At 42.5% G+C, this 27,555-nt stretch overlaps 1 protein-coding gene across 2 annotated transcripts in view; it reads right to left on the reverse strand.

The window, feature by feature from the left end:
* PSD3 (pleckstrin and Sec7 domain containing 3) overlaps window positions 1-27,555 on the reverse strand; it is a 704,060-nt gene that overhangs the window by 469,018 nt on the left and 207,487 nt on the right. The window contains exon 1 of one of the 2 annotated variants that reach the window (XM_021942810.2): window positions 16,017-16,135. The exons of the other annotated variant lie outside the window; for it this stretch is intronic. Within the exon in view, the coding sequence (XP_021798502.2) occupies window positions 16,017-16,037 (21 nt within the window). The 5' untranslated portion in view covers window positions 16,038-16,135. Of the gene's footprint in view, window positions 1-16,016; window positions 16,136-27,555 lie in introns of those variants that run through there. 2 annotated transcript variants of the gene reach the window in all.

Here is a 27,555-nt window from a genome sequence, read left to right on the forward strand (position 1 = left end):
CTAACAGGCTTCTCTGCTCACTCTCAGTCCAAACTGAGGCCCTTGCAAGGCCCCACAGGACCTGGCGACAGCGTCCGACCCCACTGCTCACTCTACTCCAGTCACACTGGTCTCCCTGTTCCTGGAAAGGAGGAAGCAAGGCTTTGCCTCAGGGCTCTGCACCTGCTGTGCCCTCTTCCCAGTGCATTTACCTTCCTTCTTCAGGTCTTTCCTCGTGCAACACCTCAACAGGGTCATCCTTGGCTACCCATTTAAAACTGCAACTGCACCCCTCCCAAACTCCCTCCTCCGCCTTATTTTTCCCTGAAGGGCTTCACACTATCAACACACTACACACACACACACACATATACAACTCATACACAGTCTGTCTTACCTTGTAAGAACAAGGATTTGTTTTTCTTTTTTTTTTTTTTTTTTTTTTTTGTCTGTTTTGTTGACCACTGTACCCCCGGAACCTAAAATAATGTCTGGTTCACAGAAGACACTCAAAAACTATTTGTTGAATGGATGTATGAATGAAGGAAAAGTGACTGTGACACAGAACTGCATATGACCTATTACAGTATGCCCTGTCGCCTTTTAAAAGAGTTGTGTTTTAAATAAGTCACTTGGTATGCAGATATATTCAGATATCGTGGAAAGGACAAAGCTGCTCCAATTTGATAATTAAATTAACCTTATACAAAACCTGGCCCATTGTAAAGAAAAAGCTCTCTCAACTGAGAGATGCCCTGAAACACTCCAAGGGTCCTAGGCTTTCTCAAAACCCTAAACCCTGCTTCACCAGAGCTCATTTAAAAGGTGGGTCCTGGGCCAGGCGCGGTGGCTCACGCCTGTAATCCCAGCACTTTGGGAGGCCAAGGCAGGTGGATCACAAGGTTGGGAGATTGAGATCATCCTGGCTAACATGGTGAAACCTCGTCTCTACTAAAAATATAAAAAATTAGCTGGGTGTGGTGGCATGCACCTATAGTCCCAGCTACTCGGGAGGCTGAGGCAGAAGAATCACTTGAATGTGGGAGGCGGAGGTTGCAGTGAGCCAAGGTCACGACACTGCACCCTAACCTGGGCGACAGACCGAGATTCTATCTCAAAAAAAAAAAAAAAAAAAAGAGTCCCAAAACATCTACCCTTTCTGAAGCAGGTGAAAGCAGCCAGGCTAATACAATGGACTTTGATTTCTTTAGATGAAAGAGAAATTATGATGCAAAGTACAAAGCACTTCATAGTTGTAATGATACATAAATTCCAGGTGCAACCCATTTTCAGTGAACTTCTGGACTCAAGTACAAGACAGAGAAAAATGTTTGTGTTACACTTTAGTAATTCACTCACTCAGTACATGGATATGGTGGGTTCTATTTTTATAAACCATATTTCTTAAAAACCTAAAGTTATCTTCCAGGTGAAAGGAAAGCAAAATAATTTCCGCAAACATTTCAGATGTAGAAATAAATTATTCAGGAAGGAAGTAACTTTGTACACAACCTAAGTGATGTGAGGCAGATAAATGCCAAAAGTGATTTTAGAACAAAATGGAAAGAATGTCCTAATGTCTCTACCTTATAATATTCCTTTTTATTTCTTAGACCGTAACAGCTTTGCTTTCGTTCCTGAAGTTATGTATATAGCAGAAATTCTTAACCACCCTCCAATTAACCAACTCCAGGATGTCTCACAGGGTGACACAAGTTACCCTGTAAGACATTCTGGCTGATGCCTATTCACGTCTGCTGCTCGCCGCTGGTAACACATAAAGAAACAGAATTAAAAAATCAGTACCTGGCGCTCAAGTCTTAAGACTACAGCAAGCTCATGAAATTCTGCCCACAAGATTGAGGTGGTGATTACCAAGATTCAGTTGTGTTTGCACCCGATGGATTTGTGCTGGTTGTACTTGCTACCAAAATTATGTAACTTAAATATTATGTAAAACAAACATAGGCATAATGAGAGAAAGGTGTATTGCTAAATGGAATGCTTTAGAAAGAAGCCATTAAATGGTCACAAGAGAATTCTACTGACAAATTTTTTATTTTAAAATTATTTTTTACTAAATAGAGACAAAATAAAACTTTACAAAGTATTTATAAAATACAAATACTCACGAAGGAAATACCTCTGTATACTACACCACCCAAGTTTTTTTAAAAAATGGAATTACCATTATCTTTCTAACTCCCGTCTGAATCTTACTGAACTTTCCTCTGAATCATTACTTAATGATTTTATAAATGATAAAATTTTCTCACCGACTAATCACAGATATATTTGTTTTAGTAATGCTTCTAAAATTTTGGCTTTAATTCCTCTAGGCCTATCAGGTTCTTTTAAATCTATAAACTGTATCATCTTTACATAAGCTCCAGTTTTAGAATATGATATTATATTTTATTAGACTTTTTTCCCAAGCAGGATACACCGACATGAGAGGCCATCAACTGATATACAAGCCACACCGAGAAGGCAGGAAGAATTGCACCCAAAATGAAACAATATGACCTGGCACAGTGGCTCACACCTGTAATTCCAGCACTTTGGGAGGCCAAGATGAGAGGATCCCTTCAAACCAGTGGTTTGAGACCAGCCTGGGCAAGATGTTGGGACCCCATCTGTACAAAAAATTAAAATACAAAAACAGCTAGGCATGTTAGTGTGTGCCTGTGGTCCCAGCTACCTGGGAGGCTAAGGTGGGAGGATAACTTGAACCCAGGAGTTTGAGGCTGCAGTAAGCTAGAATTATGCCCCTGCATTCTAGCCTTGATGACAGAGCAAGGCTCTGTCCCAAAAAAAAAAAAAAAGAGTGATTAAAAAACCCTGATAAAATCAAAAGAATGAATGAAACAGATCTCTGAGACCGTTACATCACACCAGGTGAACACAGCCCACACCTTTATCTACTTCTATCAGAAGTCTCTGCCAGAAGGGAAAAAGCTGGAGGAAGAAATCCACAGTAACACATTACTCTTATCTTTTATGCCCTAGATTGCCATTTGCAAGGGAGCTATTAATGAAAGTCACAGACCTGAAGCTCTAAAAGCAGCCCAGGGAATGGCGAAAATTCCGTGTCTCCAAAATAGGAGACGAAGCCACTGTGAAGCCAATAGCAAAAAAAGTGATCAGGCCAGAAATCCTGCTGACTCAGGAAATTATATTTTGCCATCAGACGAGGCTAAATGTCAAAGCACCTATTCTGCCCGTATATTCTTAGCAGGGTTCCTGTACTTAGCTGTGTAACAGCCTATGGGGTTTAACTCATTCACTAAAGAAACATATTGAATGAGTACCCTGGGCCAAAGCACCACATATAGTCATCCCTTGGTAAAGTGGGGAAGAAGTGGGGATTGGTCATAGATTTGGGGATTCAAAGGTGTTCAAATCTCTTATATAAAGTGGTGTAATGAGGAAGAAGGAACTGAGTACTTGCTGCACACAAACATGGGGCTAAATGCTTCCACGTGTATTATCTTTTTAAAATGACTCTTTTTGTTTTAGATAAGATCTTGCTCTGTCACCCAGACTGGAATGCAGTGATGTGATCACAACTCACGGCAGCCTTGACCTCCTAGGCTCAAGCAATCCTCCCTCCTCAGTCTTCCAAGTAGCTGGGACTACAGGGTCGCGCCACCACATCTGGCTAAATGTTTTCTTTTTTGTAGAGGTGGGGTCTCACTATATTGCCCGGTCCCATAGACTAGTTATTAGAGTAGTTCTAGGTACATAGTAAAATCAAACTGAAGGTGAGGAAATTTTCAATACACCTCCTGTCCCCACACGTGCACGGCTTCCCCCATTGTTATCAACCCCCACCAGAGAGGTACATTTGTTACAGTCCATGAGCCTATGTTGACACACTGATCGTATTTAGACCTTAGTTACAGCGTCCCTGGAAGAGTGGCAGTTGTCTCATTGCCTGACCCTATTGCCTGATCTCGCTGCTTGGTACAAAGGCCTTTAGAAATTTTCTGCTTTGACTGATTGGCTAACAAGTGGAGATTTCTGAACCCAAAGCATCAAATCTGTATAGGAAGAATCGAGTACATGGAAAAATCTTTGATTGCTCCAGTGTCTCGGATCTCAATGAAAGCTCCAGCCTCAGCCTTGGTGGAGACAGCAGCCCCGGGCTCAGAGAAGGAAGGTATTCAGATGACAGGATCCAGACCTCTCAGGATGACCAAAGAGTATCTAACCATTCACCAAGGAGCAGAAGCCTCCCTATCGCTGACAGACAGTACTTCCTGCGGTGTCCCCAGCAGCCCCCGGAAACTGTGGACAAGGCACAAGAAGACGCCTGAATATGTGAGAGCCACCAACACTGCCTTTCAGGCCGACTACCAGTGACCCTCCCCGGGTACCCTGCACTGGCTGAGGTTCACTAGACAAGGGGAGAAGGGTCAGGATTGGAGCTGAGCCCCACTCACCTCCGCTAGCAGCTTGGTGCAAACACATCATCCTCTCTCACTAACTGATCACCCCGCCTTAGGACACAGAAAAGGAACGGCCCTTGAAAGCAAAATGAAACTGTTCCTTCTTAGAACTGCTAAAGCTGTTGGCCAGAAAGTGACTTTGGGAGCTCATAAAGTTTATATCTCTATCTTTAAGCAAACCACACCTACATGGAACTTTTCCAGCCTAAAGACCTCCAAGGAAGGCGGGCGACAACTCCCCCATCTTCCTTGTGAGTTGCTGGTGTTCCAGGGTGTGTAACTTTCTGGTCTAAATGTAAGAGCTTGACCTGAGGCACTTACAAACACATGGTTCTTATTGTTCCTATTATCGCATTTATTTCACCTTGATGAGGTACAATTTTTAAGGAATAAGCATTTATCAACTTAGTAGTACCAGTATCTACTGAAGAGTACCATCAAGATTGGTTGTGATGGTCATGTGGCATGACTGCATGAATTCTTTACTCTTTTATGTGCAGTTCTTCTATAGAAAAACACTGAAAGTTAAAAGTTGAAAACAATAAATGGTGTAGCATTTGCACATAACATATGTACATCTTCCCATATACTTTAAATCATCTCTAGATTTCCTAAAATACCTAATACAATGTAAATGCTATGTAAATAGTTGTTATACTATATGAATAAGGACAAGAAACAAATGTCCAAACATGTTCAGACACAATATTTTTCTGCATATTTTGATCTGAGGTTGACTGAATGCATGATGCAGAACCCACAGAAACAGACGGCTGAGTGTATTAGAATTTTTCTCTTGGCTTCCATAAAGCACACCTGTAGGCAATCACAGTCTAGGATACAAGAAAGTCCAGTTATGCCATTTAATGGGTGTGTGACTTTAAGAAGGGCAATAATAATTCCACTTCCCACTCAGGTAAGTATAACCTACCATCCAGGTCATATTTACTGCCTACTTACTGTCTTTCTGAAACTGTCTAAGCCCCTTCCAACCACTAAATGTTAGTGAGGTATTCCATGGGACAATGATGCAGTGAGGCACAGAGATGTTAAAATAACTTGCCCAAGGTGACACAGATACAAGCAAATCAGACTGTCCAGTTCAAGGGCACACGCCAACCGCTATGCTGCACTGCCTCCTAGTAACACAGAATATCCTTTAAGAGAAGAACAGGGCCAAGTACAATAGCACCCCTGTAGCTCCAGCTAATTGGGAGGCTGAGGCAGGAGGATTGTTTGACGCCAGGAGTTGAAGGCTGCAGTGAGCTATGATGGTGCCTGGGAGTAGTCACTGTACTCCAGCCTGGGCAACACAGCAAGACCCCGTCTTTAAAAAAATAAAAATAAAGAGGTCAGGTAAGTGAGTCTCCCCCTCCCAACTCCACACTTTTCACTCTCCTGAAATTCTTCAGGAGACCCTAATCAACCACATAAAACAAGCAAAGTGTAGAGATTATGTAAGATGTCTATTTTTCTTTCCACGCCCTTTTCTCCCCATTGAGTTTCATGGAGATCTGAGTGGCCATGGGAGGCCTCCAGAGATTCAGCAATGGTAAGAAAATATGAACACATTTTAAAAGAGGAGGGAAGAAGGAGAGAGGATTCCTCCCAAGAGAGTGGTGGCAACCTTAAAACTTGAAAATGTCTGTGAGCCTGGTTTAAATTTTTATGAACCATCTCTACCACATTGGCAGGGGGTGAGGGGGTGGGGGACTTGGGTTGTCTTGGATCAAGACCCAGTGATGAGGTAAGCAACGTAGCCAGACTGGCTTGATCAGCTCCTTGTAATCTCCCTGATGAGGGATGTTTGTCAACTGGAGACCACACCCACTAAAGAGAACTAATTAAGCTCTAGGGGCAACCACTAAGGTCATCATTATTACCAGGTAAGATCAGTTTCCCAAACATTCCGATCTTAAGACTCGCATGGGGTGATTATGAAGACTGCTCCTTCAAAACCACTGTACCAGAATCTTCGGGCAGCCCTAGAAATCTGAAACCAGGTAATTCTTGATAGACAAGTTTGGGAAACACTATTTAGATCATGACATTACAGTACCTAAAAAGATCAAGAAGGGTCTTCTAGGTACAGTGTCCTTCTTTCAAGCAATTCTCTGTCTAATCCAGGAGGAGAACACTATTTTCTATACATAAAAGTCTTCAGAGAACTGGCTTCCAAAATTTCCTTTCAGTATACATAAGAGTCTCAAGTCCTCAGAGCTTTCTGGTCCCTCTCAAATAGCTCAGGCAAAGGTTAAATCTCCATCCTTCTTCCAACCAGATATTTAAAAAACAATATTTGTTACACAAGTCATCATACTTAAAGTTTTGGTAACTCACTTTGGAAAATATGTGAGGGCCCAGAACTGTGCTAAGCCCTCTGCTGCTCTGTTTAAGATAAAGAACCTCACTTATTTCGAAGGTCAGGAAGAAGAAAGAGAAAAGACAACCCACAGAAGTAGAGAAGCTATTTGCAAAGCATATATCTGATAAGAGACTTGAACCCGTAATATAAAAACAATGCTTAACATTTAACAGTACATAGACAAATAACATAATTTAAAAACGATCAAAGGATCTGAATAGACACTTCTCCAAAGAAAATACACAGATGGCTAATGACACGGTTTGGCTGTGTCCTCACCCAAAACTCATCTTGAATTGTAACTTCCACAATTCCCACGTGTCATGGGAGGAAGCCAGTGGAAGGTAATTGAATTACAGGGGTGAGTCTTTCCAATGCTGTTCTCTTGATTGTAATGAGTCTCACGAGATCTGATGGCTTTAAAAATGGGAATTTGCCCACACAAGCTCTCTCTTTGCCTGCTGCCATACATGTAACACATGACTTGCTCCTTCTTGCTTTCCACCGTGATTGTGAGGCCTTCCCAGCCATGTGGAACTGTAATTCCATTAAACCTCTTTCTTTTGTAAATTGCCCAGTCTCAGGAATGTCTTTATCAGCAGTGTGAAAATGGACGAATACAGCCAATAAGCACGTGAAATTATATTCATCATCATTAGTCATTAGGAAGTGAAAAGCAAAACCACAATGAGATACCACCTCACACCCACTAGAATGGCTACAAAACTTGTACGCTTGTGTTCAGAATGGCATGATTTCCAACTGTCAAAAGTGGAAACAACACATCAACTGATGAATGGATAAATAAAATGCGACCCACCTAGTCAATGGCATACTATTCAGCAGTAACGAGCAATGAAGTACTAACACATGCTACTTCATGGATGAGCACTGAAAACATGAGAAAAAACGCCAGCTACAAAAGGCCATATTTTGTATTATTTCATTTACATGATATATGTAGAACAGCAAAATCCAGACTCAGAAAACAGGTTAGTAGTTGCCTGTTATGAGGGACAGGAGCAACAGGGAGAGGTGGCAACTTATGAGACCGGAATTTTTGGGGGCTTTTGTTCTGTTTTGTTTTGTTTTGAGACAGGGTCTCACTCTGTCACTCAGACTAGAGCACAGTGATGCAATCACGACACACGGCAGCCTCAACCTCCTGGGCGCAAGCAATCCTCCCGCCTCAGACTCCTGAGTTGCTGCAATTACAGGTACGCATCACCACGCTCAGCTAATTTTTAAATTTTTTTGCTATTAAAGGTGTCTCACTATGTTGCCCAGACTGGTCTCAAACTCCTGAGCTCAAGAGATCCTCCTACCTTGGCTTCCCAAAGTACTGAGATTACAGGTGTGAGCCACTGTGCCTGGCCTGGGCTTTGTTTTTGAAGTGATGAATATGCTCTAAAATTAACTATGGTGACGGTTGCACAACTCAATGAACATACTAAAAATCAATGAATGTACACTTTAAAGGGGTGAATGGTATAGTATGTGAATATCTCAATAAAGTTGTTTTAAAAAAGGATCCCATTTTATCTCCATGAGCCTCAATTTCATCCTCTGAAAATGGAGACACCACCTACCTTTCAATACTATAAAGGATATATAGGCCAGGCACGGTGGCTCACGCCTGTAATCCCAGCACTCTGGGAGGCTGAGGCAGGCAGATCATGAGGTCAAGAGTCTAAGACCATCCTGGCCAACATGGGGAAACCCCGTCTCTACTAAAAATACAAAAATTAGCTGCGTGTGGTGGCACATGCCTGTAATCTCAGCTACTCAGGAGGCTGAGGGAGGAGAATCACTTGAACCTGGGAGGCGGAGGTTGCAGCAAGCCAAGATCGCACCATTGCACTCCAGCCTGGGTGACAAGAGCGAAACTCCATCTCAAAAAAAGTAAAAAAAGAATATATAAATACATACAGATGCACACATACACACACTCACACATACTATGTTTCACATAGTACCTAGCACATAATAAATACTAAATAGATGTCATTCTTTCTCCTCTTCCTATCCCCACGCTTTTGCATTTGATGTTTTTATGTTGTGTTTTTATGTTGTCTTTATGCCTTGATGTTGTTGTGTTTCCACCACAAATTACAAAACTCAAAATTAAAACGTATTTCAACAGAGGTCTAACCATGAGAATTTCACACTGCTATCCTCAAGATTACTCCTACATGGCTGACTCTGAAGAAATCCTGGAGCCTGCGAATGTGACTGTCTACCTTCCAGACTTGTCACGACAAAGTATTTGGGGATAAAGAGTATGACCTTTGTCTCCGTTCCACTGCCTTATTAGAGTGTTCCTTATTTCTAACCACGGGACACAGGCACCTTCACTTACCTATCTTTAAAACTTAGCACAATCCTTGTCAATATAGATGCTATTCAGGCATTTTTCCTGTCAATTTCATCTACAGTGAAAATCAACTGGGCCTCCCAGACAGCCCTGCAGGTGTCCCCAAAACACCTTAGCTTTGATACGCAGCACTGCCCACCTGAATATTCACTGTGATGCTAGGCAGATTCAAAGAGGGCTAGAAATTAGGGAACCATCCACAGCTTGCAACAAAAAGTCAACTGCAACCGGCCGGGCCCAGTGGCTCACGCCTGTAATCCCAGCACTTTGGGAGGCTGACGGGGACAGATCACCTGAGGTCAGGAGTTCGAGACCAGCCTGGCTAACATGGCGAAACCCTGTACCCACTAAAAATACAAAACAGCCAGGCGTGGTGGTGCACACCTGTAGTCCCAGCTACTCTGGAGGCTGACGCAGGAGAATTGCTTGAGCGCATGGTAGAGGTTGCAGTGAGCCAAGATCTTGCCACTGCACTCCAGCCTTGGCGACAGAGTGAGATCCCGTCTCAAAAAAAATAAATAAAGAGAGGGAGAGAAATGACAGCTCAGGACAGATAATGCCATCTATTAAAAAAGCACTTTTGCTGTAAAGTAGCACTGTCTCATATAGTAGTTACCAGTTGCCTGAAACTATTTAAATTATTGAAATTAAATAAAATTTAAAATTCAGTTCTTAAATCTCACTAGCCACATTTCACATGCTTAGTAGCCACATGTAGCTACTGACTATCTTATTGGACAGGGCAAATATGGGACGTTTCCATCATAGTAAAAGCTCTATTGAACAATGCTGATTCAGGCAATAACTGCATCGATTCTACCAAGTTCACAAGTTCTGAGTTCCTAGGTACTGCAGTTTCAGTATTTGCTGATTGTGAAGTTTGACTCACACTAGTACGATCCAAGTGAGGTTTGCCAAGGTCAGTGGACAAGGTTTTTTGGAGCGTACACTGAGCTCAGCACATGGTAAGCATTTAATATTTGCTGAAAGAACAAATGAATAGCATAATAATATCTGTACTTCAGTCTCTGCCTTGATACTGTCAGATATTAGCTCATGGAAAGCAATGGTTAACTTTTCTTCAAGAGAGATTTTTTATTTTTGTTTTTGAGAGGGAGTCTCGCTCTGTTGCCCAGGGTGGAGTGCAATGGCACGATCTCAGCTCACCGCAACTTCCGCCTCCTGGGTTCAAGCGATTCTCGTGCCTCAGCTTCCCAAGTAGCTGGGATTACAGGCACCTGCCACCACGCCCAGCTAATTTTTGTATTTTTAGTAAAGAGAGGGCTCCACCGTGATGGCCAGGCTGGTCTCGAACTCCGCTGACCTCAGGTGATCCGCCCACCTTGGGCTCCCAAAGTGCTGGGATTACAGGCGTGAGCCACGGCACCCGGCCAAGGGAGATTTTTATAGAGAGAAATAAGCATCAGTAGGTGGGGAAGGCAGCTCTCAGACCTTTGGTAGCCACTAGAAATGAATCGGCAAAACATCAAAATCTGCCCAAAAGGAACTCTGATACTCAAACAAAGTTTCAGACTCAAGAAATGTCTTGCTTCTTGAAACACTCACTACTTGCACCTTGTAGGGACATGAAGGCAGAGCCAGAGGAGACACTCTGGAAGATCACAAAGCCTGCTGTCAATTTCTCAGCATTTTTCCAATATAACTTTGCCAGAAAATAATACAGTCACAAAGACAGCAACCATCTAATGGCATCGTCTGTGCCATCACTCTTAAACCTAAATTTCCCCTCTCCCAGTGTCCTATGACTCAATCTAAAACTGTGCCTATCAAATAACTTCTTGGAAAGTACATTTTTGAAAATCTACATTCAAAAAAGCATGTAAGTTTCCATATACACAGAAAAGCAGTTCCACTGGCCCTTAACCAGTAATCTCCTAGAGGCCAAACAAAAGAAGCTATAGCTGCTTCCATTTAAATTTTCTACTTCTCTTGTCCACAGACCAAATAGGCATAAGAAAACCAAGCTGCTCCATTTCTATAATTCACTTTTTCTTAGCAAAGGTCTGAGAACAGAAGGCCAGGGAAACAGGGAGCAGCTGCCGCCTGATCTTATGAATGCCCTGAGCTCATTCCCCATCCTCCTCCTTATTGTTTCAAGCTCCTTTTCTCAACAACCTCTAAGCCCCAGCTCATGGGAAGAAATAACAAGGAAAAGCAGTCTTCTCTGTGTCAATACCCACTGTGGTTGAAGCCTCGAGATCACTTCTCTAAGGTGATGCAATTAGAAATTAAAATAGGTGAGCCTTACGTTCCATCTTAATTTGTTGATCTGCTTTATTGTGAATTCCAGTTAATGACATATAACTACGTGGAACTCCTCACATGTGGTCCTATAGCGATCCTTTTAGACACCCCAGCGGTTTTGTTGTTGTTGTTGTTTAATTACACCATTTCTATCTCTTGAGCCAAACAACAAATCTGGTCCCACTATTAAGCCAACAAATGTATAAAATAATGGTTGATGATGAATTAGTCATCCAATATTCAGATTCTAAGACTCAAATAATCTAAATATTAGAGCCAAAGAGCTCAGTTTCTGCAATACACAGTGCTAACTTTCAGACATAAAAACAGAACAGTGGTTAAGAAAATTGGACGACCTGAGTTTAAAGTCTCAGCTCTGCCAGTTACTCACTGTGGGATCTTGAGTAGGTTAACCTCTCCCGACTTCAGAATGGAGATAATGACAGTACTGACCTCATGGGCTGTCATGGGGACTAAGGGAGACAACCCGAGTAAGAACTCAATAAATATTAGCTATGATTGTAAAAATGCCCCATGCCTGGAAAATATCACTTAAAACAAGCGTTTTCCAAAAGTTAGAACTTGGCCGGGCATGGTGGCTCATGCCTGTAATCCCAGCACTTTGGGAGGCTAAGGAAGGCAGATCACCTGAGCTCAGGAGTTCGAGACCAGCCTGGGCAACATGATGAAACCCCGTCTCTACTAAAAATACAAAACTTAAGCTGGGCACGGTCGCGTGTATCTGTGGTCCCAGCCGCTCGGGAGGCTGAGACCGGAGAAGCGTTTGAGCCTGAGAGGCAGAGGTTGCAGTGAGCTGAGATCGCACCATTGCACTCCAGCCTGGGTGACAGTGTGAGATCTTGTGTCAACAACAACAACAACAAAAAATCAGGACTTAACAGGAAACTGAAAAGAAAAGGCTGCTTTCTCAGAAGATCCACATGAAAATACTATGTAAGAAAAGAACACCAGACTAGGTCAAAATGTTAATTTTCCCAGTTATCCTAAATCCCTAACTCCAATAATAATCTTTTAAAAATGTCCTTCAACATGTATAAATTATTCTGATTCATCTCACTGATGTATACTCAGAGGAAAGGGAATTTCAAACCATATGGCTGTTTGCTGCAAAGTAAGCCTCAAGGAGTGAATGGTCTTCCATGAACACAGCCTAGCTCGGACATGCAGGAAGGGGAGAAGAGCGGGCGGATCCCTCACACCACAGGTGTCACCAAGAGAGAAAATGCTCTGCCACCTCTGTGCCCTGAAGTGTCAACAAAGTCCCTGCCCACTAGGCACCAACTGGGCCCAAGTTTGTTGACCTTCTGGGTGCAGTGAAAAACCTTTCTTTTGGTAGGGCAAACAAGCACTGCAGGGACATGTGCTATTTTTATATAAATAAGATAGCACAAGCAAAGATTCATTATTAATGTTATGAGTTATGCCTTATTTTCAAATGAGGCATGGACATTTGGTAATTTGGAATTAAGAATAACTTGTTAACTACATGCTGCAAATTATCCTTTTTCTCCATTGTAAATTGCAACGGTCACTACAACACTACTTAATTTGGAGCTTGTGAAAAATGTCCCTGAAAGATGGTTAAAGTAATTCAGAAACACTCTTTGAAAAAATAATGCCACCACTTAAATTCTTTCCAGCAAATCTCTAAGTCTGCATACAACATCACAAACAACACAAGCTGTCAAGATATGGGCACTCTGAACAAATGCTCTGGAGAATTTCACATGGATCCTGTACTCTCCTAAATGAAAGCCAGGCTGGTTTAACTGTAAAAGAACTAGGAAGAACTGAGAGGCAATATTCAAAGTGAAAACACCTCCACCCTTAGCAAAGGGAAGTCAAGGACCTCTGTGCTTGGCCCAGATGGTCCGGGAAGAACCCCTAAATGGTGAGAATCACAAAAGCAGTAATTCAAGGTCAGACTAGACCCCCAGCCTCCTATAAGCCTGATTCACATACTAAACTCCACAGATTTTGGTCACCAGATTATTTTTTTACAGTCTGACTCAACCTCAGTCATGTCAGAATTCATTTCCAAAAATTGGAAACGATCACTATCCATAACTCACCTCCCAATCCAACCCAAACCCAAAGACATGCTCTTTTCGTAATGTCCAAATGACATTACCCCATGTAAACCTCAAACAAACCAGTCTTGAAGCCAAAGCACATACACATTTTAATATTCGCATGGTTTTGCCTCAGCATCTCTTAACCAAGACTGCAATTAACCCATCACCACACTGGTGTCTTAGTTTTTGAATAAGGCATGACACATCACTCCTGAATTTCTATAGAAGAAAAAAAAAAATCACCTCCAAAAGTAGTAGTACCATGGACATGTTTTTTTCAATGTAATGCCATGCTAAATTCCACTCAAATACTTTTCTATCGGGGTTGGCAAACAAGTATGTAAATATCAAGGTTTTAGAAAGAGGGCAGAGCCATTGATAGAAAGTACCTCTAAATTTTTCTTTTTCAATGAGCTAATTTCATCTTATTTCATTTTTTTATTTCCAAATCCCCAAGATTTACTAGCCTTTAAGAATTTCCAAGATTACCAAATTTTTTAAATTGCTAGCATCTAATTAAAAGCAGAAATCAATTGCTTAAGTGCAATGTACATAATAAGGTATATATTATTCTTTGGTCACAAATGAAATGAACAGTGTCAACAAAACTTTTTTTTAAAGAAAACACACATTAAGATTGGCAAATCAAGCTTCTTATGCTCACATTTTAAAAAAAAAAAAATTCAACCATGGAATTTTGCCTTAATGAGGTTATTTTAGCTTTGTAGTTGTAATCACTCTCTCACATTCAATGGCCAGGATAAGAGTGCTGATCCATTCACAGAACACACAAACAGATATTTAGAATGTGAAATTAAGAGTACGTCACTGAATAAGTAATACATTAAACGTGTCTAGACGTAGAAACATCAAATGGTAGGGCTAGAAGGCTCTGAAAGAGCATCTACCTAATCCCCTCACCCTTCCAGGAAACTGTAACGACAGAGGTTAAATAATTTGCCCAAGACTGTGGCAAAAACGCACCCAGTCAGCGGCAAAGCCTCTAAGCTAGGTGTCCTACCTACTGATCCAAGTCTCTTCCTTGATACTACTCTACTCCTGTTGGTACAAACAGCTTCTATTAATGAAATGTCTAACAAGACAAATCACTTGTGGATGGATATAAAAAAGCTGTGGAAGGACATCCAGTCAGCCACTAAAAACTGGTTGAAAAGGTGCTAATTTATTCTGCATTTGCTTTACTGGTGATGTTAAGCATGTTGCACTTTCAACTGCTGAAGAGGAATTTCATGACTTTTTTAAAAGAAAATCTCTCGGTTTGTAAATACTCTCAGAAAAGAAAGGATCATTTCTTGGAAAAGGGTAGAAAGTGAATTTCCTTTCCTTCAGCAGGGAACATCCTTTCCCTCACATCTCACAAAAATCCAACCAACCCCTCCCTTTCAAGGTCCAGCATAACTGCCAGCTTCTCTCTGAGAACTTCCAAGCCCGGAGGCCAGAAGCTTCCTCTGAGATCCTCCATGGTAGCCTACGCAGAAGTCTCTCCTAGGCAAGCTCTCAAGCACGCTCCTTGAAAGCAGAAATCCTATCCTGCTCACCTGGTTACCGGGCTTTGCAAAATCCTTTGCACATACTCAATTACAACGAATGCATTGAGGCATTTGTCGCCAGAATCCCACTTACAGTAATTTTCCAGATCTCCGTCTTCCCTACACCAACACCTGGACCCACTCAAGAGTTATTCTGGAGCGGAAATCCTGGATTCCACTGTCGGGAGAACCAGTGTCTAGAAAATGCAATCGTGGTGCCCATTCCATTCTCTGCCTAGTGGGCGTTTAACATCCTTTGACATAGAGGGGAATGGCAAAACGAAACATTTATTATTTAGATCACCAACAACATTCTAAACCCACGTTCTCTAATAGGTGTTAATGTGTTTAAAAAAAAAAAATCAGAACATCTTTCGCCAGAACTGAAAGCTGAAAACAGCGGATAAAGTTAAATGCATGTAAAACAGAATGACTTAAACATCTGTAAAAGCTCCTGGGAATTGCACCGAATAATCTTCCCTTGTCTATTTGCTCGCTCAATTCAAGTTTGTTTAGTTTAGGTTTTGTTTTCTCGTGTGTGTTTGTTCTTTTTTTTTTTTTTTTTTTTTTTCCTGACAGAAACGTGATAGTCCCTAAATACAAGCTGACTGGGCAGAGGAAGATCGACATATGAGGTCCTCTTTCATGTTGCCTTCTTTTGATAGCTTTTCTCCCACGTCTGAGGTTTTCAAAGCAGAGGGATGAACTAAAACACCTAAACCTTAAGACCACAAAGTTGACCCTGCTGGGCTCCTAACAAACACAAAGCAAGCAAGCGCGAAGAGGAAAATCGTACCCAGCACCTATCGAGACAGCAGAAACCCAGGTGGCCCCGGGATCCTGGGGGACAGAGCGGCGACAAAGCAACACAAACCCCACGTCGGACAGCGGCGCCGCGTGCGCCCCCCGCGCCCGCGCCCCGGCCCCGGAGCTCACCGCGGCGCTCCTTCCTTCCATCTTCCATCGCCCGCCCGGCTGCGCGCCGAAACCGCCGCCGGGCGCTCTGGGGCCGCAGCCTCAGGGCGCGAGTGCCGGCGGCCAGCGCCGCGTGCTCTTTGTTGGGCTCCCGGGACGGCCGAGCGGCGGCAGCCCGCGCGCACCCTGGCGGAGGCTGGCGAGGCTGCGAGCCCGCGGCGGTCGCCCGCCCGGCCCCCAGTAACGTCAAAGCGAAGGCGGCGCTGGCGGGGCCGGTGGTGGCGGGCCCGGGGGGGCGGAGGGCGGAGGGCGGAGAGGCGGGGCCGGCGCCTCGGGGAGGGGGAGGGGGCAGGGCCTCCGGGGCGGAGGCGGCGTCTCCAGGGTAGGGCGGGGCCTCCGGGGGAGGCTGGAGGCGACCCCGACCATCGCAGTGCAGCCCTGGGTCGGCCTGGACCCTCCGCTGCCTCCCGCAGCCGCGTGCCCGCCCTGGGCCCGGCTTCTAGCCCGCGAGCGGAAACCTGCCTGTTGCTTTGTCTTCTTCCTTCACAGTTTTCCCACCCTGAGAAAAGTGAGAGGTGCTTTCCCTGGTGTTTCCTCTCAGGAAGGGCCGTGTGACTGGAGCCGCGAGTTGGGCGCCGTCTCGCCGGGGCCCTGGAGGTACGCGGGCTTCGGGACACGCACCTAGGCGTCCTTCGGGGTCCCGGCCTCTCTGACCCGGCTCCCCCGGCACCGAGCCGCAGCCGGAACCTTTAGTCTCGGGGACCTGTCGAGCCCTGAAAGATCCATTTCCCCCTGAGGCGAGTCCCCCCAGGCGCCCCACAGCCTGGCCTCGGGACTGTCCCTACCGACAGTGCGTGCGCGGGGAGAGGTCACTTAAAACTACATTTTCGATCATTAGTGCCGCAGACCCGCACCCTTTTTCCTCCGTCCTTTGATCTGTGCCACAGAGGCAAGGGCTGGAACGGCGCCCTCCCCTGGTAAAGGGACGGAGAGACCTCAAATCCGCCCTCTTTACCTCCTGGGAGGTCCGTTCAGTGGATCCAAGCACCTGGAGGCGGAAACTGTGTGGCCGGCTACCGGGTGGTCCCGTGTATGTGTTACCGCCTTATTGTTCCAAAGAACAGTCTTTTTCAAGTGACAGGTAGAAGATGCCCCAATAACAAGAAGTGACTGACTTGGCCAAGCTTAGAGATGGGAGTGGAGTCAGGTTCCCTGGTGACCCCACGATCCCGCCCACCATGTCAGCATGGGCGGCCCAGTGAGCATAGCTGAGATGCACCAAGGCCACGAGTCACCCACTTTGCCTTGGCTGCCCCATCTGAAATCTATCAAAGGCAGCCTTGGACACCCACCAGAGGAACCAGCATGAGGGAGTATATGCATTTATACAAATTCACTCCAACTTCAGAAACACATCCACAGCTCATGCTCCCCCTGCCAGAGCAGCAGTGTGAGCAGATGTGTAGGTCTGGAAGCACCCCAGTCACTTGGGCATTGATATGGTTTGGCTGTGTCCCCACCCAAATCTCATCTTGAATTGTAACTCCCACAGTCCCCAGTTGTATGGGAGGAACCCTGTGGGAGGTGATTGGATTATGGGGGCGGGTCTTTCCTGGGCTCTTCTCGTGATAGTGAATGAGTCTCACGAGATCTGAAGATTTTAAAAATGGGAGAGCTTGCTCCACAAGCTCTCTCTTTGCCTACTGCCATCCACGTACGATGTGACTTGCTCCTTCTTGCCTTACGCCATGATTGTGAGACCTCCCAACCATGTGGAACTGTAAGTCCAATAAACCTCTTTCATTTGAAGATTGCCCAGTCTCTGGTATGTCTTTATCAGCAGTGTGAAAATGGACTAATACAGGCATATTTCTCGTTTGTGATCTGCCTTTACCCTTGCGTACATACCCTACGGACAGTCCCGGTGTGCCTATTCTCAGTCAACTCCTGCCTTCCTTGAACCTTGGGGTCTGATGGTTTTGTTGGCAAAGCATCAAAAGTAAGACCGAGTACAGAATGTAGTTGCTACCCTGGGGCTTGACCGCTGGCCTACTGGCCTTTACCTGGGAAATTAACCAACTCATAAACAAAAAAAAATAACTAATCATATAGGAGGCAGGGTGGACATAGATTTACGTGATATTTCTAGTTAAGGGATTTGGGCATAGACATCTATAATCTGAGCCTCTGTTTCCTCATTTATAAAATTGGGTTAATAATGCCTTACAGAAGTGTTATTCGCATGATAAATTATGGAAAGCTCCTGGCTTATAGTGAATGTTCAATAAAGGAGCATTTCAAAAGTTAAGCCACAGAAATGTGTTTCCCATTTTCATTGCAAAGAGAATTTTTAATTGGCTTTATCCCTGAAGCCAAAATATTTTAAAATTGTACTTATAAAGCTGATCACATGTATTAAATAATCATTCATTCGTCCTGTTATAAATAAAGGTAAAATGGTTAGAGGTTCTGATCATCATAAATTAGCCAGTGTTACCACTACTAAGGCAATGAAGCCTAAAGCAAATCAAATAAACATTGACATTTCGTTTTGCCAGCATGTATTTTGTGTGTAAATATTTTGTTAGGCTTTTGGAAATATTAAAAATGAAGTAAGAATCCCCATTTCTGCTACCATAGCCCCCAGTGCTCAAGTTCAGTGTGAGAATACACAAGCTCCTGCCTTGGTAAAAAGAGAAAGGAGGCACGCAGACCACCTAGGCATGGGCTAGTATATATTTATCCAATAACATATTCCTCCCCCACCTCTTCCCATAAGCCCTAATGTATGTGGTGTGGAAAGAAAGACTATATAGTAGGCAAGACATTATATACTGCAGGTCAAAAGAAGAAATGAAAAGGAAGATGAAATTCCATCATGTATTATTCATGCATACAGTTAATTCTTATTTCTGAAGTTCACTGAAAAGCCCAGATTATGGAATATTTATATTTTTAGTACAATGTGAATGCTTATTTAGAATGACAAAAATCTCAAATACAAGTTTCTAAGAGTTGACAAATCCCACAAACATTACCAAATCCAGAAAAGTCACACAATAATTTTATCTACTGCCCTCATAATATTTTCTATTAATAAACTTCCTAAAACACTTCAGTAATATTTGTCTTCACCTGTTTTCTGCTGCTATAAGAGAATACCACAGACTAGGTAATTAATAAAGAAAAGAAATGAATCTCTCACAGTTCTGGAGGCTGGAAGTCCAAGAGCACAGCAACAGCACATGGCGAGGGTGGTTCCATGGTGGAAAGCGTCACATAGCAACCGAGCACAAGAGATGGGAAGCAAATAGGGTCCAAACTTATCCTTTTGTCAAAAGCCCGTTCTCTGGATAACTAACTTACTCTCTCAATAACAGCATTCATGACAGCAGAGCCCTTATGACCCAATCACCTCTTACTCCTGTTACAATGGCAATTAAATTTCAACATGAATGTTGGCAGGGACATTCAAGCTATAGCTATACTTTTTCTTCAAGTGTTTTGGCTACATACTGTTTATTTATTTATTTATTTATTTATTTATTTATTTATTTATTTATTTTGAGACAGTATCTCACTCCATTGCCCAGGCTGGAGTACAGTGGTGCAATCACAGCTCACTGCAGCCTGTATCTCCCAGACTCAAGTAATTCGCCCACCTCAGCCACCCAAGTAGCTGGTACTACAAGCACCACCACCAGTCCTGGCTAACTTTTCATTTATTTATTGTAGAGATGGGGTCTCCCTATATGGCTAGGCTAGTGTCCAACTCCTGGGCTCAAATAGTCCTCCTGCCTCAGCCTCCCAAAGTGCTGGGATTACAGGCAGGAGCCACCATGCCCAGCTTAGCTACATACTCTTGATCATCTCATTGGAAAGATTTTTTTAAACAGCTTTATCAATTTCCAATTCACATACTATACAACTCACCCATTTAAAGGGTACAAATCAATGTGTTTTAGCATATTCACATCACAGAGTTGTACAATCATCACCAGAGTCAATTCTGGAAATTTTTCATCATCCCCTAAAAAACCTATCCCCATTGGCATTCGCTCCTCTTTTCCCTCCAAACCCCTCAGTCCCTGGCAAACACTAATTTACTTTCTGTTTCTACAGATTTGCCTATTCTGGACATTTCATATAAATGGAATCATAAAATATGTGGTCTTTGTGACTGACTTCTTGCACTTATCATGTTTTCAATGCTTATCCATATTGTAGCGTATATCAGAACTTCATTTTTTATTGCTAAACAATATTCCATTGTTTCGATCGGCCACATTTTATTGATCCCTTTATGAGTTGATAGACATTTCAGTTGTTTTTACTTTTTGGCTGTTAGGAATAACACTACTACAGAAATTTATGTACAAGTTTTCATGTAGATGTTATGTTTCCATTTCTTTTTTCAATTCTACCCAGAGTAGAATTTGTGGGTTATATCATAACTGTATGTTTAACTTTACTTCCAAACTGTTTTCCACAGTGGCTGCACCACCACACATTCCTACCAGCAATGTATGAAGGTTCTAATTTCTCCACATCCTCACCCACACTGATTATTGTTTTTGTGTTTGATTACAGCCAGCTTAGTGGGTGTGAAGTGGTAGATTGATTTTGTAACATTTTCTATGGGTTGAATAGATAGCCCAGTCTTTTCTCCAGCATGGTTGATCACAATTTTGTTATTGACATTTCAGAAAAGTCCCATCCTCACATTTATTACTGATAATAACATCTGCACTTTTAATATGTTTTCAAATTTTGGAAGACCTCTCAAATTTCTTTCATATATAACTGTAGGATTTCAGCGCATTTCAAGTTTCTTCATGCAATGATTAATATTAAATGTTCTTTTTTTAAAAAAAAAAATAAGGCATAAGGGATCTTTCTAAGATGATACAAGTGTTCTATTTGGGTGATGTTACATTTGTCAAAACTAATAGAATTTTACACTTAAAACCTGTGCATTGCTCGTATATAAATTTTACCTCAGTAAAAGAAAAAACCTAAAGTTGTGAATCAAGAGAAATGTTCCAATAGTCAATTCATTGTTTTAGACTGAAAGCTTAAGAGATATGTAAATGTGTGTGTGCATGAAAGCATGCAGGCACTAATAAATCTGAAGCTGAGAACATCTTGCAAGAGGTAGAGGTGGAGAGCCACTTGGAATTTGGGGATTAAAGATAGAGGTGTTGATCCAAAACCAGAGAAAATACGTTTTCTTGAATCAAGTGTGTCTGAACATCTAAAACTTGACTACCCAAGTCTATCCTCATGAGAGTCAGAAGATAAGTTTCTTTTCTCTTTTGAGACAGAGTCTTGCTCTGTCGCCCAGGCTGGAGTGCAGTGGCTTAATCTCGGCTCACTGCAGCTTCCGCCTCCCGGGTTCAAGCAGTTCTCCTGCCTCAGCCTCCTGAGTAGCTGGGACTACAGGCGCACACCGCCACACCAGGCTAACTTTGGTATTTTTAGTAGAGATGGCGTTTCACCACGTTGGCCAGGATAGTCTTGATCTCCTGACCTCATGATCTGCCCACTTCGGCCTCCCAAAACACTGGGATTACAAGCGTGAGCCACTGCGCCCAGCCAGAAGATAAGTTTCTTATTCCCGGTGAAAGCCTAGGGAATTTACTTAGCTCTGGAAATAAATGCCCAGCAAAAAAACAGAGATGGAAGGAATCATGAAAACAGATGAGTTCCCCAGGCTTCAGGTTAATGCTTTAAACTTAAAACTCATCAACTCATTTTTTTAAAAATCTCTATTATGAGTTTTGCCATTTCACAGATGTGAGTCATTTCACGTCAAAAAAGAAAAAAAACTAAGTATTTTTCCATTGTGATCTATGGCTCACTCCTCTTTATTATCAATTCCCAAACAATCCAAGAGTCTTAAAATATGCATTTAAAGAAAAGGGTTTTTATTTTAAATACATAAGCAACTCTAACCTCTACAGTATTTTCAATAAGCGGGCTGCCTACAACTGCTTAAGTGCACAGATAGGATGCCTTGTAAATCATATAATAACTGCATACAAACCACTGATATATTAGAATAGAGAACATAAGTGCCGGTCTTATTTATTTGTTGTTGTATTCCTAGCTTCTAGAACTGTGCCTCGTCTGTAGTTGAGGCTCAACAAATAATTTTTGGAATAAAATTAGCCACTACCCAAGGCAGAAATAGTCAACATACCTAAAATCATGATGTGCTTGGATTTCAAAAGCTCAAGGTGAAGCTGAGAGAATATGTCTGACACAAAATTCACCATGGCATTTGCCTGGTGGGACTCGATGGAATACTGAGTATATGCTGGGTGGATAAGAGGGATGAGAGACAAGAAGGACAGAGAAGAAAGGTGGTTCATGTGCTTAGCAGATGGAAGAGAATGGAGAAAAGAGGAAAACTAAGGAGGGAGTGTAGTAAGTGCACAAGAAATGTTAGACCAGAGGGTGGTCCAAGGCATAAGGTAGACTCAGCTCACCTTACCCCCAAGACCCAAATAACTTAGGTTAAGTCTCTATAATAAAGGTTCAGTTTATTTTTTATTATCCTTCTTATGGGTAGTTATTCTTTCATTCATTCATGTGACAAATATTTTTCCAACATCTACCATGTGCTAGGAATAGTTTACTGACTCCAGCGGAACACAAAGCACCCCTTCCCTCATGGAGCTTGGGCAGACAGAAAATAAGAAAGATAAGTAAATATATATGATGTTATATGGTGCTGAGTGTCTTGGAGAAAAACAAAACAAGGAAAGGGATAAGCCATAAGGAGTATAGCATCAGGAGAGTAGATGGTTGCAAAGGATATTGAGAGAAGGCTTCACTGAGACGTGAAATTTGAGTAAACACCTAAAGGAGGTGAGGGGGGAAGCCATGCAAATATGTAACTATAAGTGCAAAGTCCCTGAGGTCTTGCCTGGTGTGTTTTGAGCGCAGCAAGGGGTCAGTGTGCCTAGGGCTGAGTGAGCCACGTGAAAGGTAGTCAGAGATGTCATAAGTGGGACCTTATAGGTTGTCGTAAGGATCTTTAACTGCCCTTGGTAGATTTTGAGCAGAGGGGTAGGATGATTGACTTACATTTTGCCAGAATCACCCTTTATTATGTGTTGGAAGCAAGGAGGTGAATAAGGAGGCTACACAATCCAAGCAGGAGATGATGGTGGCTTGGGCCAGGGTGGTGGCAAAGAAGGAGGTAAGAAATGTTGAGATTCTGGTCATAATTTGAAGACTGAGCTGACAGAATTTGCTGAAGGGAGAATGTACATTATAAAAGAGAGTCAAAGATGACTCAAGGGTTTGGGACTGAACTACCAGAAAAATGGAGTTGCATTAACTAACTGGGGAAGACTGTGGAAGTAACAAGATTTAGGATGGGAGATCAGGCTCTAATTTTTGGACATATTAAGTTAGAGTTAACTTTTCGACATTCAGCAAAGGAGTGCCAGGCAAGCCACTGGATATACAAAACCAGACTTCAGGGGACAGGTAGGAGTGGGAGCTGTAACAGAGAAGATATTTACATCTGTGAAACTGAATGAGATCACCAAAGGAGTGGATGACAAAGAGAAAAGAGGAGAGCCTAATGCACTCCAGTGCTAAGAAATTAGGGAGATGAGTAAGAACATGCAGAGGAATCTGAAACGAGCAGTCAGTGAAGTAGGAGGAAAATGAAAGAATGTTCCTTAATGGAATATTTTCAGATTATTTTTACATGAAACCTTTTCCTTTCTACAGTTTTCAATCTGCAGTGTCTGCATTCTGCTCTCTCCCTACCTCCTGCAATCATCACTTCTCTTTTTATCAAAACTATTCTATTATTTTCAGGAAGAATGAAAGAGATAGTGCTATATGCCTGTAATTCTAGCAATTTCAGGTCGTCTCAAGCTATGTTTTATGCCCAACCCGGTGTTACTAATACTCCCAATTTTTTTTTTTTTTGCATAAATAGTTACTTCTGGAATTAACTAAAAAGACAGATTTGGTTAATATACAGGTTTCCAAGCTGACAGAAATTAATTTATATTTTATTTGGGTTTTTTTTGTTACAAAAAACAAAAACATAGCTTCTTGGAATTGTAAAGAGAAAATCTAATGAAATCCACGTAAGTATTATAACCAGGATTTTGAATAAGTTTCATTCCTGGTTGACCAAAAGTGTCTGCTGTGATCCTTTTATTCAGTGGCAGAAACTTTCCCCTGACATTATGTGAAAACTTTGCAGGCCCAGTTATTCAGATCACTTGTAGGTTCTCTGAGCATAGCGTCAACTCAGTAATTAAACTAGGCAGTCCTTAGTCTAAACTTGACTTAGCATTAAATTTTCTCTTCTGCTTCAACTGGAAGAGTGCAATGTGAAAGAGAGGGTGGGTAATACATTAATCTATTTTTGTTACTATAAGGGAATACCTGAGACTAGTTACTTTATAAAGAAAAGAGGTTTAATTGGCTCAAGGTTCTGCAAGCTATACAAGCATGGCACCAACATCTGCTCAGCTTCTGGTGAGACTCAGGAAGCTTATAATTATGGCAGAAGGTGAAGCAGGGGCAGGCATGTCACATTGTGAGAGCAAGAGAAGGAGAAGGGTTGGGGGGAGGTGCCACACTTTTTAAAACAACCAGATCTCATGTAAACTCAGAGTGAGAACTCACTTATCACGAAGAGGATAGTGCTAAGCCATCCATGAGGGATCTGCCGCCATGGTTCAGTCGCCTCCCACCAGGACACACCTCTGACACTGGGAATCACATTTCAACATGAGATTTGGAGGGGACAAACATTCAAACCATGTTAAGTGGGGGTCCTCTATTCCTGTTCCTCAGTCTTGTGTACCCACTGGAACATTTCTTCCTGCTGAGCCTTTCCCTCTCCCACCCACCCTACTGGGTGGACCCCAAGAAGATAGACTCCATGTCGACTCTATTGCACGTGGCCCACATCTGGTCCACAAGAAACACTCACACATGCCCCTTGCCTCAGCCACTCTGGGAGTGTGGGCTGATCCCAACCACAGAGCAAGGGCTTCCCTAGTCCCTCTCCCAAAGTGGTTGGTCAACCCTCTCTCACTCTAGGTTTCATGGGAAGAAGCAGTCTCCATTGGCTTTATGGAGCATGAATGAGGCTACCATCTTCAGTGTTTTCCAGTTACCAGGAACCATTTGGGATTTCTCCAAAATGTCTCTTCGAACTCCCTTTACTAGGCTTGGGGCTAGAGAGTAGCACCCAGCTCTCCTCCAATGGAGAGCAGAGTCAGGCAACAGCTCTCATCACCATCTCCTCATGTTCTCTTCTTATTAGCACTTATTTTTATAGTTTTCATCTGACTGATAAGGGATCCAAGATTGTGGAACAAAGTCTCAAGACTATTTTTTTTTTAAATCTGTACATGGGGTAGATGTTGTCCCAAATCCACCTGGACATACTTTGCTGTGTATTATATTGTCACATCAGTAGCACCCAAGACAGAAGGGGTCCCACTCTACCATCTTCTCATACTTCTTAGCTTGAAAGACTCACAGCATTTTGTTTACTCACTATAGATATATGTGCACATAGGATATCAAGTTAATCACCTCCATCATAGAGTCTTGTATTTGAAGGTAATGATTCTGAAAGATTGAAGAGATGTCCCTTGTGGATAGATATTGCTGAAAACAATCCTCCATCCACATGTAGCTCAATCATTTACAAACACATTGTGAATACTGAGGCACTTTGTATTTCCTATTTCTCACAGCTGTGCTGTCCAATTCCATAGCTAGTAGACTAGGTGGCCATTTAAATTTAAAGGGATTAAAAGAAAATTAAACTTAGAATTCATTTCTCAGTGTCACTAGCCATATTTCAAGTGTTCAGTAGCCATAAGTGGTTAGTGGTGGCTATATTTATTTATTTATTTATTTATTTATTTATTTATTTATTATTTCTTTAGAGACAAGGTCTTGCTCTGTCACCCAGGCTGTAGTGCAGTGGTGCAGTCATAGCTCACTACAGCCTCAACTTCTATGGACTCAAGCGATCCTCCCACCTCAGCCTCCTGAGTAGCTGGAGACTACAGACATGCATTACCACACCCCACTGAATTTTTTAAAAATTTTTTTGTAGATAAAGGTCTCACTATGCTGCCCAGGCTGGTCTGGAACTCCTGGCCTCAAGTGATCCTCCGGTCTCAGCCTCCCAAAGTGTTAGGATTCCAGGTGTGAGCCATTGAGAATGGCTACTATATTTAGACAGTGCAGCTCTAGAATGTTTCCATGAACACAAAGAACTCTATTGACAGCACTGCTTCATGGTTTTTGGCACATGGAATACACCAGATAAAAGGCAAATGGAAGTTTGGTCCCAAGGTATCACATGATTGCACGGATTTATTTTTCTGTGAGTGTAAAGCTTTTTACAGCACTATGTACTGTACTGTACTGATTTGACCATTAAAAACAAAAACCAAACCTTTTCCTAAGTACATAGCTGCAGCTGCTTTTCTGGTTCCTGCTTGAAAACTTATCATCTTCCTACTCTATCAGAAAATGCCTTACTATCAAAATAATTCCTGTAAACATTTGAGGAGAAAGTCCCTATTTCCCTCAGAGCACAAATAAATCACTTTTTCAGAATTATTCCAAGAATGAAAAGAAATGTTTTCAAAATCAATATTTCTATCGAAGGGGGTTTCCACAGAAAACATTCCTTTGCTGAACTAAGCATTTCACTTATAATCTTTTTTCCCCAGGGTACGTTATTTCACGTATAACCTGTGGAAATTACCTATGCTTGCATGTTTTTAGATTGTTAAAGTACCCTGGAATGTCTCCAAGAGGACAACAGGGCTTAGAGACACCGCTGCTCTGCAGGGAGTGATGAAGGGAGACAATGAAGACCATTCCAGGGACCTCTAGAATGTTGAATCAGAGTCAGAAGACAGAAAGGGTCCCACTAACTCATTGTCTAACTGTGTGGGATAATACAAAATATATTTGGTCTTTGTCCTGGTTTCTAAAACCCTTGGAATTTCCTGAGCCCTTTGTTATTCATAAAGAAGCCACTTATGATGACACCTGAGCTTCTGTTAATGAGGTGACTTAGGATGGAGCCCCTAGACAGCCTGAGGATGGAGTTGGTTATCAGAAAGACTACATGATTAGAGGGGTGGAACTTTCAGCCCTACAGCCAACCTCCAGGAATGGGAGAGAGGGTCTGGAGATTAAGCTCTATAGAAGGTCTTGAACCGGGAGACTTATGGGCTTAGGAGTTGATGAATTCATTGAGGTGCTGAGAGAGTGGTGTGCCCAGAGAGGGCATGAAAACTCTGAACTATCCCCAATTCCCTGTCCTATGCATTCGTTTCATTTGGCTGTTCCCAAGTTGTAGCTTTTGTAATAAACCGGTAAACATAAGTAAAGTGTCTGTGAGCCTGAGTTCTGTGAGCTATTCTAGTAAATTATCAGTCCTGAGAAAGGGGTCACAGTGAGACAGTATGGTCGTAGGAGAACAGAAAATTCCAAGCAACAGTCTCATCACTAGCAAAAAGGAGCTGTTGAAAGAGCTGCA

This window comes from Papio anubis, chromosome 8, assembly GCF_008728515.1.
Source record: "Papio anubis isolate 15944 chromosome 8, Panubis1.0, whole genome shotgun sequence".
Lineage (NCBI taxonomy): Eukaryota > Metazoa > Chordata > Mammalia > Primates > Cercopithecidae > Papio > Papio anubis.